This window comes from Capricornis sumatraensis, chromosome 21, assembly GCF_032405125.1.
Source record: "Capricornis sumatraensis isolate serow.1 chromosome 21, serow.2, whole genome shotgun sequence".
In the NCBI taxonomy this organism is placed as follows: domain Eukaryota; kingdom Metazoa; phylum Chordata; class Mammalia; order Artiodactyla; family Bovidae; genus Capricornis; species Capricornis sumatraensis.
The window spans coordinates 63,785,710-63,804,882 of NC_091089.1; the positions used below are offsets into that span (position 1 = coordinate 63,785,710).

A 19,173-nucleotide genomic window follows, 5' to 3' on the forward strand; every position below is an offset into this window, starting at 1 on the left:
TGAACAGAGGAGCCTGGCCGGCTGCAGTCCGTGGGTCGGCCAAGAGTTGGACGTGGCTGAGTGACTGACAGTAGAAACCCTAGATTATATTCTTAATGCTTCTTGAAAATAAAGTACAGTAATTGTGAGGTGTTTCATAAAACATGTTAGAATTATTGCAGTTATAAACATTAGCAGATAACATAGGTTAAAGAAGAATAAGGTCCCGTTATATTTAGCTAGTTCTCTGTGAGCAGTCTCATCTTTTAAGACGTTAAAGGAGAGGGCTTGTTCACAGCTTTGTTACCAAAGCTTTAAAACCAATTATCATTTAAAAGGATAAACAAGTTTTCTTACTAAAATATATATACTAAAATGTAAATTTTGAAACTTGTAAAATTAGGCCATTATTCGCATACCCCTAGAACAGAGACCACATGTCTCCCCTGATCTTGGGTAAAACGTAGGTGTAGGCTTGCCTCATCTTGGTGCATTCGGCGACATCTTGCAGAGTGATCGTCAGGCAACAAATTCTCTATGTGGGCCAGAAGGTCCTATAAGTTAGTAGGAAAAAAGTTGACTTTTTAGAGTTTTCTGGTGCACTGAAGCGCTCCCAGTCGTAGAAGCTTTGTTCCCTAGGATTACCGTCTTCACCGTTGTTCGGCACTTTCTTCCAAACCCACCACCAGTCCTGGGTTCTGGAGCCGGCCGTGCTCTGTTCCGATTCTAAAATAGACACACGCCCTCCTGGGCACAGATCCACCGTCAGTCAGCCAGAGAGGAAAGCCTGGCCCTCGAGTCACCACGTCAGGCAGGCTCGGCTTGGCTGGTCCCGGCCGACGTCCTTGTCTAGGCCCCCGGTGCTGGCGGCCCAGGGAGCCCTTCTCACCCAGGGGCCCCTCACCTCACTCCACGGCCACCACGTCAATAGTATAGGAGCTTTGCACCAAAACCCAAGCTTCTCGTTGAATTACTTCCAATTAGTGATGTATTCCTGCCATTTTTGAAGTGTGGTTTAAGCAGGTGAAATTAACGTGTGACACAGCAGATGAAATTTAAACACCATATACCAGCAACTATTGTTAAATTCTCCGTTTTCCTGTAGAGTCCTGATTCTGGCCACTAGGTGAACAGCATATTTTAAAATGTTTTAAGTTCTCCCCAGAAGGTTATTTTCATGTTTGTGCTGTGAAGTAATAACCCATTTGGATACGTTGAGTGACGTCATCTCTAGGACTGCTGTTTTCACTGGGAAATGGAGTACGAAGCGTGTTTAATACACCGCAGTCTTGAGGACAGTGGATCCAGGAAGTTGGATTTCCCTTAGAATCGAGCCATGTTTGTTGTTTCTAAAGTGGGAAGAGAGCGAGAGAACCAGCTCAGTCGTGAAACACAAAGCACGTGGGGAAGCGGCAGGCCACAGCGGATGAAAGAAGAGGCATAAAGTCTTCAGAGAGGAGGGCAAGGGAAGTAAAGACATGCCAGGGACCAGGTCACTGGCAGTTTGGGTTGGTGCCATCTGTGGGGTCACACAGAGTTGGACACGACTGAAGCGACTTGGCAGCAGCAGCAGCTGACCTTCTAGACTCCACAGGTCACACAGGAACCGAAATATCCAGAAGCCAGGAAGCAGGAACAGTTGTCTTTTTGGCCCTGGAATCTGGGTATTCGTCATTTAGGATTATTCCAAGATTTGGGGAGTCTGGCACCCATCCCTGTTTGGAACAGAAGCTTGTGTCTCCCAGGACAGGGCCGCAGAAGCCGCTTTTCTCTCTGCCTCCTTGGACTCACAGCCCACAGGAGACCTGGGCCTGGTTTCCTCTCAGAGGAAAGCGGGAAGTGGGCACCCTCTCTCTCCCTCAGAGTCGGGGTAAAGCATTGACTCACACAGATTGGCTTGTTTTTTTGACTCAAGTTTGAAAAATTATTTCAGCAGGTCTTTTAAGCACGAAGCCACGCCCTTTCCAGCCAAATACTGCTTCCGTCTTATGAAGCGGGCTGTGTGTACATGCAGGTAGACAGCTGGCCCTCTGAGAGTTCCGTGTGTGAAACGCGTCCCTTCAGAGGCACCCCGGGGAGAGGAGCACTTGTGGCCGTGCGTCCTCAGAGGGCTTGGCGGGGAGTAGGCACTGCCATGGGCTCGACAGTCTCCTCAGAGAGCGTGGCGGGGAGTGGGCACTGCCAGGGTCTCGACAATCTCCACAGAGGGAAGTGGGCACTGCCAGGTCTCGACAGTCTCCTCAGAGAGCGTGGCTGGGAGTGGGCACTTCCAGGGGCTCAACAGTCTCCTCAGAGAGCGTGGCGAGGAGTGGGTGCTGCTAGGGGCTTGACAGTCTGCTCAGAGGGAAGTGGGCACTGCCAGGGTCTTGACAGTCTCCTCAGAGAGCTTGGCGGGGAGTGGGCACTGCCATGGGCTCGACAGTCTCCTCAGAGAGCGTGGCAGGCAGTGGACACTGCCAGGTCTCGACAGTCTCCTCAGAGGGCTTGGCAGGGAGTAGGCACTGCCAGGTCTCGACAGTCTCCTCAGAGAGCGTGGCGGGGAGTGGGCACTGCCAGGGTCTCGACAGTCTCCACAGAGGGAAGTGGGCACTGCCAGGTCTCGACAGTCTCCTCAGAGCGTGGCTGGGAGTGGGCACTGCCAGGGGCTCAACAGTCTCCTCAGAGAGCATGGCGGGGAGTGGGCCTTGCCAGGGGCTCAACAGTCTCCTCAGAGAGCATGGCGGGGAGTGGGTGCTGCCAGGGGCTTGACAGTCTCCTCAGAGGGAAGTGGGCACTGCCATGGGCTCGACAGTCTCCTCAGAGAGCATGGTGGGCAGTGGACACTGCCAGGGTCTCGACAGTCTCCACAGAGGGAAGTGGGCACTGCCAGGTCTCGACAGTCTCCTCAGAGTGTGGCTGGGAGTGGGCACTGCCAGGGGCTCAACAGTCTCCTCAGAGAGCATGGCGGGGAGTGGGCCTTGCCAGGGGCTCAACAGTCTCCTCAGAGAGCATGGCGGGGAGTGGGCGCTGCCAGGGGCTTGACAGTCTCCTCAGAGGGAAGTGGGCACTGCCATGGGCTCGACAGTCTCCTCAGAGGGAAGTGGGCACTGCCAGGTCTTGACAGTCTCCTCAGAGAGCTTGGCGGGAAGTGGGCACTGCCAGGTCTCGACAGTCTCCTCAGAGGGCTTGGCGGGAAGTGGGCACTGCCAGGTCTCGACAGTCTCCTCAGAGGGCTTGACAGGGAGTGGGCACTGCCAGGGTCTCGACAGTCTCCTGTCCACGGGGAGAAGAGGTGAGATCACACGCCCGGAAGTCTGGAATAGGACCTGCAGTCATCTGTAAACTTCTGTGATGTCTCCTTTCTGATCTAAAATTACATGCTAATTTTGTGTTCTACTCTGTTACCATTTCTTTTAATTTTAAGATAAAAGTGAAGGCTCCATCGTCTTCTTAGTAACACTGATGCCCCCAGGTGTCCTGGTGTTCTGTAACTCTGTGATATACCACTGAGTCTCCCCAAGGGCACACATAACCAGTGTCAAGAAGAAATGATGGAAAGGAATTGCTTAGCTTATATATAGGATGCATTTCATTAAAGTTGGGTTTTAGAAATAGTTTTGGTGTTTAAGGGAATTTACTATTAGCAGGAATGGAATAGTAGTTGGTGGATTGAGGATTTTTTTGAAAAAAGTTTTACCGTGATGGTCATTTTTGTCAAGATGTTGCCAATAAGGTTTCCTAAATCTAAAATCCAGTTGAGAAAAATCAGAGATACTGTGTATAAACTTAAAAGAAAGGGTCTTTACAAATTAATGGAGAAGGGAATGGCAACCCAGTCCAGTATTCCTGCCTGGAGAATCCTATGGACAGAGGAGCCTCGTGGGCTGCAGTCCATGGGATTGCAAAGAGTCAGACACAACTGAGCAATTAACACTTTTACAAATTGAAGTTCTTCTTTTGCTTATTCAGTCAGCAAGCATCTGTGAAAGACTATTAAAAGAACAGGAAACAGTGCTTGTGAGCAAAGCACTCACTATCTGTGCTGACACCAGAGGTTGGGACCAGAGAGCAACGTCCTGTAATTTTTAGGAATACACCTCCTTCAGCGTGCACAACTATATTGGGGGTGCTTCTCTGCTCAGTCTGCCCTTAATGGAGTGAGTTGCCTTCTCGTGCAGAAGCAGTCACATTAAAACCACACCAGTTCCTTCGCAGTGCCGCCTACTCTAGACTGAATCGGACCTAAGCATGCACATTGCAGTTCCCACCCTAGCAGATCCATTAAGACCCATTCAGCTACTCAGGCAGCAAGTGATCGTCTGCGCCGCGGTGGGCAGTCGTCTGTTTGTTTCTCCTTGTGGTGAAAGCGTCGGTGAGCTTCTGCTTTGTGCAGCGTGCTAAACACGCACCCGACATGGGAGGAGATGCAGCGAGGATAGCATGAAGAGTTCTCTTCACAGAGGACGGTGTGCCAGGGCACAGACAGGTGAGAACAGGTTGGCGCAAGCGTTCGCTCTGACAGCTGGACAGTGCGTGAGAGGAGGCAGGTGCTGAAAGGCGGGCTGAAGGCCACAGCTGACCAGCTGAGGACCTCGGGCACAGGTTGAAGGGTGGCAGGGCGGAGGAAAGACTGAGGCTGGAGTGGAATGAGGTAGAACAAGCCACGGCAGAAAGCCGCCCTGGCAGCACCGTGGGCAGCGGCTCAGGGGAAAGGGAGGCTGAAAGCAAAGCTGGGCAGCGGCCATCGTCCTCAGGGCAGACGTGAGGTCAGAACAGGATGGTGGAAGTAGACGGCGAGGGACTGGCTGCAGGGAGCTCAGGACTGGTGGCTGGGTGGGCCTGGGTGGGGCTGGTGCGCGAGCCCGGCTGTTAGGATCTGCACCGCCGTCCCCAAGGCCAACTTTATAAGTGATACCCCGCTGAACTCGTTTATAATCGTAATTTAAAGAAGGAGCGATTTTATGTCTATGGAATCGTAAAAGTTTACATCTTTAGAGGTAACATTAAAAAACGTTGCTAACCAATTTCATAAAATTCAGTGATGTTCCACGATGTCTTTAATCTTTCCCCTTAATACATACTCTGACCTCCGAATTCGTGTGTCAACTGTTTAGCCTTCTACATTGCCCACACCTGTCAGTCCTTAAGCTCATGTTTCATCACCACCAGGAGATTGTATTGACACTGTGGGATGTGTTCTTTTCTCTGTACTGATGTATACAGACCATGCTACCAGAATAGCCCACTATGAAGCAGTATTATCAGAGTTTCATCCAGGTCCAGGTGATATGCAGCCATCATGTGTAAAACAGCCAACAGGAGGAGATGGCCACGTCCCTGTTACTAACATTTAGATCAAGTGAATCTTGAGAGTGGAGATCTAGAGTAAGTGACATGTAATGAAATTGTACCTACATTTATGATTTTTATATTAATAATAAGGCTAAAGAAAGATACAGAATTCTAACACTGTGTTCAGACGTTAAAGGGTGGTGGTGGAGTAGTCACTAAGTCGTGTCCGACTCTCTGAAACCCCAGGGACTGTAGCCCGCCAGGCTCCTCTGTGCATAGGATTCTCCAGGCGAGAATACTGGAGTGGGTTGCCATGCCCTCCTCCAGGGGATTGTCCCAACCCAAAGAGTGAACCCAGGTCTCCTGCATTGCAGGCAGACTCTTTACCGTCTGAGCCCAGGGAAGCCCTCGTTTGTTGTAAATGTTTAGGGCTGAACCGCAGTCAGACACAGTTCCTGCGTTTCGCTCTCATGGTGCAGTGAATCGTCAGAGCGATTCTCCTGCAACAGAGCCTTAGAGCCACGTGAGCCACTTCTGCAGGCCGTGTCTTCTCGTTTCCACTTTTCCTTCAGTGTGTAGACCTGAGCTGTAACGAGCTAAGTGAAGTCACATTACCCGAAAACCTGCCTCCGAAGCTGCAAGAGCTGGACCTGACTGGAAACCCCCGGCTCGCCCTTGATCACAGAACCCTGGAGCTGCTGAAGTAAGTCCTTGTGAGGCGCTGCCCTGCCCTGTTCCCTGAGGCGGATGCTTGCTGCTCGGTGCAGACAGGAAATGGGATGGGAGGCGTCTGACTCACGTGGTCTGTCTGCTCAGACTCGGAGTGAAGGGATTTGTGAGTCTGTAGTTGACCAAGATGGACGGACAGCCAGAAAGGTTTTTCAGATGATTGGACACTCATATGTCCTCCCAGAAGGTTTTTGAGAAAGTGTCCAGACAAAAAGGAGGTGAGAGCGGTGGAAGCAAAGTAGGAAGGGAGATTCACAGACAGAGGAGGCCACAGCCCTCCCCACGGCTCCGCCAGGACACAGAGCCTTGGCCCAGGCCCCTCAGGGTGTCCAGGCCTTAGGGCTTTCATCTTTAAAGCAGAGTGGCCTACACGCTGTTTAAAGGACTTTTCAGAACTAAGAATATACGGATTATCAAGACATATTTCATCCTTATACAGATAACTTTTAGTGTTTACAAATATCAAATGTCGTTTTGTGTTAAAAATGTATAAAAATTTGTTAATAAATGGGAGCAGCTCTTTGGAGAAAAATAAAAGACAAATTTCTATTGCCAAAATAAACCCCAGCTAAATGCAAGAGTCACATCTGTACCATGAAATGATTTTTAAAAGTAAGAAGAAATCATATAAATACATTCACAAACCAGAAAAGAACTTTTAAGGCCAAAAAAGAGAGTGGGGGAATCACAAGAGAAGTCAGTATGTATAGATTGGTTTTGATATTTATGTTATACATAGTTACGTATGAGTCAGTAATGCTGAGTACTCATTCAAGCAGAAAATAAGCAAAGGACATTAACGTTTAATAAAGTACAGATAGTTACATGGAAAGATCGACGTGCAGCTTTATTGTGTATCAAGGAAATAGTAAATGAAATATCTTAATGATAACATTTTTCCCCTCAAATTGGTGCTGATGGAGGATTGTCCATTTATATAACTTTTTTAAAAAGCCATTGGCTATCTGTGTCAGACTTTAAAAAGTATTCGTATACCTAAAGCAAGGTTTTCTGTAGTAAAAATTTTGTTCTAAAAGATAATCAGAAATTTGTTCATTTTAGGCATAGGGATAGTCATCAAGATGCTTCTGATTACACTTAGGATGAATATAAAATCAAACTGGGAGATTTTCATGATGTAGTTAGAAAAAAATGCAGAACCATATAGATGATGGAATGACCCCACTATTATACAGGCCTAGGACAGGGCCCGTTAAGTTCTCTACCGCAGAGTGCACGTTACTGGAGTGCCCAGAGTGCCCTCCGTGAAGCCCTCTGGCTCCGGACTTAAAACAGTTAGTGACAGACAGTGGCATCATGGCACTCACTCTTCAGGTAGAAGCGCCACCCTCTGTTCAGTGTCTAGACGGTTGTGGCCCCTTCATCACTTGGTAAAGGTCCCACACCTAACGTGTAACTTAGACCCTCTGTCGAGGGCTGGCCGGTCTGTTCTCCACAAGGCAGCGTCGGTCCATGTAGTGACTGCTCCACGGGGTTAAGCTCCAGCTCCCAGACCCCCTCAGCCTCCCCTCAGGATGCACACGAGTCTGCACCCCGCTCACTTCAGAAGCCGCTGGTCATGCTGTTCAGGAGGATGAATGCTGCCTCACCAGAAGGGGCTGGGGTCGGGGGAACAGGGTTATTCTTTTCTTTAATAATCAGGCTAGGAAATGGAATTGTTTAAAGGCTCTCTGTTCTGTTTGTTTGTTTGTTTTAAGTATAAATGTCTTTAGAAAGGAACCTTCCATTTTTCTCTAGAGTTCAGAAACGTAAGTAGAAACTGCAGTGAGAGGCTGTGTGATACACCTTAGGAAAGCCAGCACATTGCTTACCGTGGTACATGGATCAAATCTGGTACCAGGTCACAAGGAGAGCAAACAAGAGCAGGTCTTTTTTAAAAAACCCTTTTATTGATGTGTTTGAAAAGAGTATATATCCCACTGATGTAAAATGACGTGTTTTATTTCTGAACTTTCCATTGGCACCATCTGTGATATTTATGTTTCTCAGCTTTTTAGGATAAAGGAAAAAGTGAATGCTTTCTGGTAATTAAGAGTAGAAACTTCTGTTTAATGAAATAGTTTAAAATTTCAAAGGAATTGCCACCAAATATTTCTAGAATCAAAGTTAATATTTATTAAGATATTGATTTTCTTCTGAGTTGACTGCTTCAGGAAAAGTATTCAGTGCTTATTATATTTTGGAGTGAATGAATGCCAACAGATAATTTAAATTCCTGGTCCTAGGACAGAAGTGTTTAGGTGTTGAGGTTATATGCCCTTTCTCTTAAGTAACGGGGGGAAAAAACTAGTGGCAGTTTACAGATGGGGATTTATCTCACCGTGTGGTAGGCAGCCTTTTAAGAACCTGCTACATATCTATATGACTTCGTGTTCCTGGGCATTGAATCCTTTCTCGTAGGCTGGTTTTTAATGAACTGTGTTTAAGGGTTTACTCTTTTAATACTTCTGTTTGGGGTCCTGTTGGACCAATTACAGCATACCACAGCCAAGGTGAGGTAAGAACTTGTCTCCCCGTTTATATATATGTAGCTAACATGGAATTTACTGAATTATCCTCTTTTATTTTATGATATTGGTCTCAGTGCAGTTGGCTGTGCACGTGAGGAAAGAATTGGAAGCATCAGGGAGCGGCAAGTCCCCAGTAATGTTTTGTAAATATTTAAAGGGGGTGATGTGAGCAAGTATGGGATTTGAGGATGAATGCTGCAGAACTCTCTCACGTCGCCCAAGCACAGTATGGTTGTAGCTCAGGTTTCGTTCTTTTCACGTCTGGGCTTCATGTTGTGAGAACACACCTATCTTCAGTAGTTCGTGTTCTCATTCCAAGGCTGAGAGCCTTTCATCCTGGCGGAGTGCAGCCGCCCCGCGCGGTGAGTGTGGAGGCTCAGTGCCCGCCACGGACGCTGAGAAACTGGTCTCCGTGCTCTGTGTGTGCCCCTTGGGTTTCATTGCGATGAGTAGCTAGTTCTCGCTGCTGATAAACGTTTCAAACCCATCAAACACAGTGAGAAACGGTAAGTACAGAGTGCTTGGGTGCGTCTCGTTTCTCAGGTAAAGGTCGCAATGAGCACCTGTCCTGTTTTAATGATTCCCGGTCCCTCCGTCTCTCTGATCAGTAATATCCGCTGTTTCAAGATTGATCAGCCTTCGGCAGGAGATGCTTCTGGAGCTCCAGCTGTGTGGAGCCACGGCTACACCGAAGCTTCAGGGGTGAAAAACAAGTAAGTTGAAACTTTGGAATGAGAACTGCTGCCCGCCTGCCTCCCCGCTGTAGCAGGGCAGAGAGAAGCCCGTCGCTGGCACAGACTTCCCCATGCCACCTGTATTCCGGCATGCTTCCCCAGAGGGAGGCCACCACGTGACTTAGGCGGGAACATTAGCTCAGCCCCGCTTGGCACACAGCCATCCTCTTTGTGAGAGAGGTTGCTAGGAGACGGTGTGACTGACACATCATGTCTCTGTAGACTCCTGTGTTTGGAGAATGCATGAGTATTGAAACGCATCCCCGCTCTTTTGAAAAGCCCCTTTATCTTTCTCTGAAGCCTGTTTATCAAGCAAAACAGGGACAGTATTAAAGCAGCAGAAGTAGCCTTGATTGTCCTTACTCACGATCCCTAAAGGTGCTGACAGCATTTCTGTGGAGCTGTTTTTTACAGTCTCAATCAGCTTGTCAGGAGTATAATGTCCACTCTCTATAATGTCAGCTGTTTGTCTTGCCACCAGGTCCTGTCCATCTAAGTTCCTTTCTCTTCCCTCTTTTCACCAACCTTCCCTGTCTCACATGCAGATGTTGGTTTCTTGAGAATCGTAATCCTGCTCTGCAGGCTTGCTTTTTATAAAGGGTTGCTGATCATCAGTGCAGGTGAAGAATCCGCCTGCAATGCAGGAGATGTAGGTTGACCCCTGGGTGGGGAAGATCCCCTGGAGGAGAGCATGGCAACCCCCTCCAGTATTCTTGCCTGGGGAATCCCATGGACAGAGGAGCCTTGTGGGCTACAGTCCAAAGGGTCGCAGAGAGTCAGATGCGACTGAGAGACTGCTCAGCAGTGGCAGAAAGGCCAAGGAGCCTGTAAATTAGAATAGTCGTCATTTGGTTAGCTAAGGCACAGGAACACCCAGCATTCAGAGCGAGCAGGCCAGAGGGGGACAGAAAGTGCAGGACGACCTCAGGAGAGCTAGCGGCCTTCAGCCCTCAGTGCTCATTGGAGTCAGGCAGGTGCGGAGTGCTGAAGAACATTCTCCAACCGAGGACCATTAAACCAGAGTGCGTTAGAGCCTCCCCAGGGGACTCCAAGGGGCTTCCGGGGCTGAGCACTGCTGGCACGCTTTCCTTCCTGGGAAGGAAAAGGTGGAACTGTGGCTGCCATGCTGGCTGCTTTTCCGTGGGTCAGAAAGCAGAACGGAGCTCACGCTGGGTCTGACTCGGCAATCCTTTCCTCTTTCCCTGAGAGTGTGATATGGAATATTAGAGAAGATGTAGGCTTCCTTTACCACGTTAGGAAAAGTCCCTTCTATGCTTAGTTTGCTAAGAGTTTTTCTAACGTGCATCAGATTTTCTGTTATAGGCCTTTTCTGCATCAGTTGAGGTGATCGTATTTTTTCCTATCTTGGTCTGTTGAGATAATCAATTGTATCGATTTTAGAATGTTGAATCCGCCGTGCCTTTTCAGGATGAGTTTCAGTGTGGTCGTGATGTATTACCCTTTTTATATTCTGCTGGGCTCACTCTTCTGCTAATTTGTTGATTACGTCTGTATTCACAGTAATTTTTTTCTTGTGGTGTCTGATTTTGATATCAGGGTGATGCTGGCCTCACCTCATAAACTGAGTTGAGAGGAGTATTTTGTCTTCAGGATTCCACAGTCTTCTGGAAAAGTTTCTATAGCCTTGATATTATTTCTTCCTAAATTTTTGCTAGTATTTGCCAATCAATTCCACCTGGGCCTGGAGTTTTCTTTGGTTTATAACTAAATGTATGATTTCTTTAATATAGGATTATCTCTTTCTTCTTGAATGAACTTTAGTAATTTATGTCTATCAAAGAATTTGTCCACTTTCATCTAGTTTTCAAATTTATTGGCCATAATGTACCATTGTCCTCCTCTTCCCGTCTGTAGGGTGTGTAGTACGCCTCCCCTCTCCTTCCTCTCTGTAGGGTCTGTAGTAACGCTTCCCCCTCTCCTTCCTGTCTGTAGGGTCTGTAGTGACGCCTCCCCTCTCCCTCCTGTCTCATTTTCCGTTTCTCTTTCTATCCTGATCAGATCGGCTTCAGGTCTCTGTTTTATCGATATTCTCAAAGAACCAGCTTTTGGTTTCATTGAATTTTTTTGTTGTTGTCTTTCTGTTTTCTATTTCATTGACTTCCACTCTTAGTTTTATTATTTTCTGCTTGTTTGGATTTATTGTGCTTGTAAATTTCTAGCTCCTTAAGGAATAATTTTGGGTCACTGATTTGAGCTTAGGGTATTAATAGTCTAAGCATTTAGAGCTATAAATTTCCTCCTAACCAATTTTCCCAGTGTGGTTGGAAAACATACTTTGAATCACTTGAATCTTTTAAAATTATTAAGGCATTTTCTGGCCCAAAACGTGGTTTATTATGGTATATATTTTGTGTGCATTTGGAAAAAATCAGGTAGGTTGTCATTTAGATCAGGTAGGCTGTCATTTAGATCGGGTTTGTTGAAAATGTTTTTCAAGTCTTGACTGTGCTCACTGATTTCCTGTCTGCCTTTCTGTCAGCACCTGAGAGACTGTGATTATCTGGGTCAAGGTCAAGATTACAAGGCCAAGGTTGACCTTGTTCATTACGGCTTGTCTGTTTCTCCTTGTGGTTCTCTCAGTTTTTGCTTCATGTACTTCAGAGCTCTGTTATTAAGTGCGGAAACATGTAGAATGTTAGTTTTGTGGTGAACTGACCCTTTAATCATTATAAAGTAGCTATTTCTGTAATATTCTTCATGCTGAAATACATTTGGTCTGACACTAATGTAGCTGCTCTGGCTTCCTTTTGTTTACTGTAGCATAGTATAGTTGACCCCTCCACTACATCGGAATATGAGGCACCAACCAACCATCAGAAATCCATGCGTCACTCTACGGTTAGCCCTTTCCATCCAGGGTTCCACATTTGCAGAGATTGTATAGGACTATAGTAGTATTAGAGGGAAAAAAAGTTAACGTATAAGGGACCCATGCAGTTTAAACCTGTGTTGTTTAGGGGGCCACTGTATATCATTTCGAATCTTTTTTGCTTTTAACCTATTTGTGTCTTTATGTTTAAAGTATATTTCTTATTAGCAGCATATGGTTAAGTCTTGCTTTTTAATATAATCTGAACCTTTTTGGGTAGTGCCTAGGCCATTTTCACACTTAATGAAATGCTGATGTGCTTACGTTTACACCTGCCAGCTCAATAACGTCTGTCTTCTGTTGCCTCATCTGTTCTTGATTCTCCTTTCCTTCATTCCTTTGGGTCATTTCCCATTCCTTGTTATCTCTTGGGTTTGCGCTCACTGGTTCCACTCTGTGTGTGTGTGGCTTGCTTCGGGTCTGCAGTGAACCTTGCCCTTGTTCATTGCGGCCCACCCTCTCACATGCGGGGTGAGAGGCTTACGCTGTGTGCTTGCTCCCCCCTCCTCGTCTCTGTGCCATCGCCGTCACGGTCTGCCTCTGCTTCCGTTACCAACCCCAGGACACGTTATTATAGTTGTTTACTTTAAACAGTTATTTCCCAAAGTATTTCTCCACCTCAGTACTGTCAGCATTTTGAGCCAGATAGTTATTGTCGGAGAGCAGGGGAGGGATGGGGTGTCCTGTGCATTGCAGAGTATTTAGCAGCACCTCAGCCGCTACCCCCGGGATGCCAATATCACCCCCATCCCAGTCATTATCAGCAAAGACGACTCCGGAGGCAGAGGGTCCCCTGTTGAACCACTGTTTCCTTTGTTTTTCGGCTGCACTGTGCAGCGTGTGGGATCCTGCTTCCCCCATGAGGGGTCAAGCCTGTGCCCCTTGTAGTGGAGGCGTCAAGTCTTAACCATGGACTGCCAGGGAAGTCCCGAGAAGCACCGTCCTAATGTGATATTTAAAATAAGAAAAAGGAGGCGTTTCTCTGTACTCGCCTGTGGGTCATTTCCAATGGGCTTCCTTTGTTTGTGTGGAGCCAGATCTCCATCTGGCGGGCCGTTCTCTTCTGCCCCGCGCATTTCCGATTGCTCGCAGCGCCGCCTTCTGTATGTGCGTCTGGAAATGTCCATTTGCACCTTCACCTTTGGAAGCTGTTCTCACGGGTTTAGGAAGCAAGGGTGACAGTCTCCGTGTCAGTCTTGAAGACGCTGCTGCTCCGTCTCTGGCCTTGTTTCGGACGAGAGCCCTGCTGTCTCTGCTCCTTCGTTCCCTTGCAGGATACGCTTTCCCTCTGCCCCCCAGTTCAGTTCAGTCGCTCAGTCGTGTCTGACTCTTTGCAACCCTATCACTTGCAGCATGCCAGGCCTCCCTGTCCATCACCATCTCCCGGAGTTCACTCAGACTCACGTCCATCAAGTCAGTGATGCCATCCAGCCGTCTCATCCTCTGTCGTCCCCTTCTCCTGCCCCTAATCTCTCCCAGCATCAGAGTCTTTTCCAATGAGTCAACTGTTCGCATGAGGTGGCCAAAGTACTGGAGCTTCAGCTTTAGCATCATTCCTTCCAAAGAAATCCCCAGGTTGATCTTCAGAATGGACTGGTTGGATCTCCTTGCAGTCCAAGGGACTCTCGAGTCTTCTCCAACACCACAGCTCAAAAGCATCAATTCTTCAGCGCTCAGCTTTCTTCACAGTCCAACTCTCACATCCATACATGACCACAGGAAAAACCATAGCCTTGACTAGACAGACCTTTGTTAGCAAAGTAACGTCTCTGCTTTTGAATATGCTCTCTAGGTTGGTCATAACTTTCCTTCCAAGGAGTAAGCATCTTTTTAATTTCATGGCTGCAATCACCATCTGCAGTGATTTTGGAGCCCAGAAAAATGAAGTCAGCCACTGTTTCCACTGTTTGCCCATCTATTTCCCATGAAGTGATGGGACCAGATGCCCTGATCTTCATTTTCTGAATGTTGAGCTTTAAGCCAACTTTTTCACTCTCCTCTCTCACTTTCATCAAGAGGCTTTTTAGCTCCTCTTCACTTTCTACCATAAGGGTGGTGTCATCTGCATATCTGAGGTGATTGATATTTCTCCCGGCAAGCTATATTCCAGCTTGTGCTTCCTCCAGCCCAGCATTTCTCATGATGTCCTCTACATATAAGCTAAATAAGCAGGGTGACATTATACAGCCTTGACGTACTCCTTTTCCTATTTGGAACCACTCTGTTGTTCCATGTCCAGTTCTAACTGTTGCTTCCTGACCTGCATACAGATTTCTCAAGAGGCAGGTTAGGTGGTCTGGTATTCCCATCTCTTTCAGAATTTTCCACAGTTTATTGTGATCCACAGAGTCAAAGGCTTTGGCATAGTCAATAAAGCAGAAATAGATATTTTTCTGGAACTCTCTTGCTTTTTCCATGATCCAGCGGATGTTGGCAATTTGATCTCTGGTTCCTCTGCCTTTTCTAAAACCAGCTTGAACACCAGGGAGTTCACGGTTCACATATTACTGAAGCCTGGCTTGGAGAATTTTAAGCATTACTTTACTAGCATGTGAGATGAGAGCAATTGTGTGGTAGTTTGAGCATTCTTTGGCATTGCCTTTCTTTGGAATTTCAATGAAAACTGACCTTTTCCAGTCCTGAGGCCACTGCTGAGTTTTCCAAATTTGCTGGCATATTGAGTGCAGCACTTTCACAGCATCATCTTTCAGGAGTTGAAACAGCTCAACTAGAATTCCATCACCTCCACTAGCTTTGTTTGTAGTGATGCTTCCTAAGGCCCACGTGACTTCACATTCCAGGATGTCTGGCTCTAGGTGAGTGATCACACCATCATGATTATGTGGGTCGTGAAGATCTTTTTTGTACAGTTCTTCTGTGTATTCTTGCCACCTCTTCTTAATATCTTCTGCTTCTGTTAAGTCCATACCATTTCTGTCCTTTATTGAGCCCGTCTTTGCATGAAAGTTCCCTTGATATCTCTAATTTTCTTGAAGAGATCTCCAGTCTTTCCCATTCTGTTGTTTTCCTCTATTTCTTTGCATTGATTACTGAGGAAGGCTTTCTTATCTCTCCTTGCTATTCTTTGGAACTCTGCATTCAGATGCTTATATCTTTCCTTTTCTCCTTTGCTTTTCGCTTCTGTCCTTTTCACAGCTATTTGTAAGGCCTCCCCAGACAGCCATTTTGGTTTTTTGCATTTCTTTTCATGGGGATGGTCTTGATCCCTGTCTCCTGTACAATGTCATGAACCTCTGTCCATAGTTCATCAGGCACTCTATCTATCAGATCTAGGCCCTTAAATCTATTTCTCACTTCCACTGTATAATCGTAAGGCATTTGATTGAGGTCATAACTGAATGGTCTAGTGGTTTTCCCTGCTTTCTTCAATTTAAGTCTGAATTTGGCAATAAGGAGTTCATGATCTGAGCCACAGTCAGCTCCTGGTCTTGTTTTTGTTGACTCTATAGAGCTTCTCCATCTTTGGCTGCAAAGAATATAATTAATCTGATTTCGGTGTTGACCATCTGGTGATGTCCATGTGTAGAGTCTTCTCTTGTGTTGTTGGAAGCGGGTGTTTGCTATGACCAGTGCGCTCTCTTGGAAAAACTCTATTAGCCTTTGCCCTGCTTCATCCCGTATTCCAAGGCCAAATTTGCCTGTTACTCCAGGTGTTTCTTGACGTCCTACTTTTGCATTCCAGTCCCCTAGAATGAAGAGGACATCTTTTTTGGGTGTTAGTTCTAAAAGGTCTTGTAGATCTTTATACAACTGTTCAGCTTCTTCAGCATTATTGGTTGGGGCATAGACTTGGATTACTGTGATATTGAATAGTTTGCCTTGGAAACAAACAGAGATCATTCTGTCATTTCTGAGATTGCATCCAAGTACTGCATTTCGGACTCTTTTATTGACCATGATGGCTACTCTATTTCTTAGGGATTCCTGCCCGCAGTTGTAGATATAATGGTCATCTGAGTAAAATTCACCCATTCCAGTCCATTTTAGTTCGCTGATTTCTAGAATGTCGATGTTCACTCTTGCCATCTCCTATTTGATCACTTCCAATTTGCCTTGATTCATGGACCTGACATTCCAGGTTCCTATGCAATACTGCTCTTTACAGCATCAGATCTTGCTTCTATCACCAGTCACATCCACAAATGGGTATTGTTTTTGCTTTGGCTCCATCCCTTCATTCTTTCTGGAGTTATTTCTCCACTGATCTCCAGTAGCATATTGGGCACCTACCGACCTGGGGAGTTCCTCTTTCAGTATCCTATCATTTTGCCTTTTCATACTGTTCATGGCGTTCTCAAGGCAAGAATACTGAAGTGGTTTGCCATTCCCTTCTCCAGTGGACCACATTGTGTCAGACCTCTCCACCATGCCCGTCCGTCTTGGCTGGCCCCACAGGGCATGGCTTAGTTTCATTGGGTGAGACAAGGCTGTGTTCCGTGTGATTAGATTGACTAAATTTCTGTGAGTATGGTTTCAGTGTGTCTGCCCTCTGGTGCCTTCTCGCAACACCTACCGTCTTACTTGGGTTTCTCTTACCTTGGACGTGGGGTATCTCTTCACGGCTGCTCCAGCAAAGCGCAGCTGCTGCTCCTTACCTTGGACGAGGGGTATCTCCTCACCGCCGCCCCTCCTGACCTTGAATGTGGAGTGGCTCCTCTCGGCCCTCCTGCACCTGCGCAGCCATCACTCCTTGGACATGGGGTTGCTCCTCTGGGCCGCCGCCCCCCACGGCCCTGAGATTTCTGGGAACTTATCCCTGCTTTTCAGCAATTTGATTTTGATTTGCCTCAGTTAAGCTTTTTCTACCTGCTTTTGCTTGCTGTTTATTGAGCTTCTTGTATCTGTAAGTTTGTCATTTTCATCAGATTTGAAATATCTTTATTAATTCTTCAAAACATTTTTCTGCCTGTCTCTCTTCTTTTCTGAAGACTCCAGTTCCCTGTGTGTTAGGCTGCCTGAAGTCATCTCCCCACTTATTAATGGCCTGGCTTTCTGTTTCTGCCCCAGGCGTTTGTCCGTTTTAGAGAGTGTATGGGACACAGGTGCCCTCCATGGAAGCAGTCTGAGTGGAGGGACTGCAGGTCTCCAGAGCACCTGTGCAGCTCGTTTCCCGCCAGCATACACATTTCCTTTAGTTGCCCAGTGTTTCAGTTGTGACTCTGTTTTTTGCTCCTTGTGGAAGTTTTCCTTAATGAATGTTTTGTGAAAGAATGTGGACATACGCATTCATAATCTGGTGTCATTCCCCATGCCTCTTACAGTCTTTCAGTACTATTTAAAAATGAAATCCTCAGAAGAGAGTGGGGGAAAGCCATGGAGCGTAATATGTGCTCACCGTTTTTCTTCGCTCACAGAAGTTAGTTGGTGAAAATGAGCCAGGGTAGTTCTGCGTTGTCGTTCAGTCACCAAGTCAGGCCCAGCTCTTTGCCGCATCATGGACTGCAGCACACCAGGCTCCTCCTCTTCATTTTCCGGAGTTTGCTCAGATTCCTGCCCATTGAGTTGGTGATGCTATCTAACCATCTCATCCTCTGACACCTGCTTCTCCATCTGCCTTCAGTCTCCCCGCATCAGGGTCTTTTCTAACCAGTTGGCTTCATATCAAGTAGCCACAGTATTACCTGTTCTTAATGTACTCAGCGTCACAAAGAAGGAGACAAGACTGGGCTAAGCGGAGGGGAGAGGAACCACAGTTGGGTTGGGCGTGGAGAGGAAAAGACGAGCTGGCTCAGCACAGGGGGCTTTTGCCTTGCAGGTTGTGTGTGGCAGCCCTGTCGGTGAATAACTTCCGCGACAACCGGGAGGCCCTGTACGGTGTGTTTGACGGGGACCGCAACGTGGAGGTGCCCAGCCTGCTGCAGTGCACCATGAGCGACATCCTGGCGGAGGAGCTGCAGAAGTCGAGGAGCGGGGAGGAGTGCATGGTGAACACGTTCCTCGTCATGCAGAGGTAGCGCTTCCGGCCCGGCGCGGGCCTCATCCCTGCTCCCGGTCACGCTGTCAGAGGCCAGGAGTGCAGTCATTCTGCCCATGTTGTGTGTGTGTGCGTGTGTCTGTGTGTATGTGTGTCTGTCTGTCTGTGTGTGTGTCTGTGTGTGTGTTTCTGTCTGTGTTTGTGTGTGTGTCTGTGTGTGTGTTTCTGTCTGTGTTTGTGTGTGTGTCTGTGTGTGTGTGTCTGTGTGTATGTGTCTGTGTGTGTGTCTGTGTTTGTGTGTGTGTCTCTGTGTATCTGTGTGTCTGTGTGTGTGTCTCTGTGTATCTGTGTGTGTCTGTCTGTGTTTGTGTGTGCTTCTGTGTGTCTGTGCGTGTGTGTCTGTTTCTGTGTGTGTGTGTGTCTGTGTTTGTGTGTTTCTGTGTGTGTGTCTGTGTCTGTGTGTTTCTGTGTCTGTGTGTCTGTGTGTGTTTGTATGTGTGTCTGTGTCTGTTTCTGTGTGTCTGTGTGTTTGTGTATCTGTGTGTGTGTCTGTGTGTATATCTATATGTGTGTGTGTGTGTGTCTGTGTCTGTGTGTGTGTCTTTCTGTGTTTCTTTGTGCGTCTGTGTGTGTTTGTGTGTGCGTGTGTGTCTCTGTGTCTGTGTGTGTGTGTCTGTGTGTGTGTGTATCTGTGTGTGTCTAGGTATGTGTGTGTCTGTGTGTGTATCTATATCTATGTGTGTGTTTGTGTATCTATATCTGTGTGTGTGTCTGTGTTTGTGTGTGTGTGTGTCTGTGTCTGTCTGTGTTTCTTTGTGTATGTCTGTGTGTGTGTGTGTGTGTGCCTGTGTGTCTGTGTGTTTGTGTGTGTGTCTGTGTGTGTGTGTGTTTGTGTGCATGCATCTGCTCAGTTGTGTCCAACTCTTTGCAGCTCCATGGACTGCACAGCCCACCAGGCTCCTCTGTCCATAGGATGTTCCAGCAAAAAGACTGAAGTGGGTTACCATTTCCTTCTCCAGGGGGTCTTCCCAACCCAGGGATCAAACCCACATCTCTTGCATCTTCTGCACTGGCAGGCAGGTTCTTTACCACTGAGCCACCTGG

General features: G+C 47.1%; 1 protein-coding gene across 1 annotated transcript in view; it reads left to right on the forward strand.

Moving 5' to 3' along the window:
- PHLPP1 (PH domain and leucine rich repeat protein phosphatase 1) overlaps positions 1-19,173 on the forward strand; it is a 232,685-nt gene that overhangs the window by 207,774 nt on the left and 5,738 nt on the right. The window contains exons 13-15 of the mRNA XM_068993677.1: positions 5,823-5,953; positions 9,119-9,223; positions 17,911-18,105. Of these exons, the coding sequence (XP_068849778.1) occupies positions 5,823-5,953; positions 9,119-9,223; positions 17,911-18,105 (431 nt within the window). The remainder of the gene's footprint in view (positions 1-5,822; positions 5,954-9,118; positions 9,224-17,910; positions 18,106-19,173) is intronic.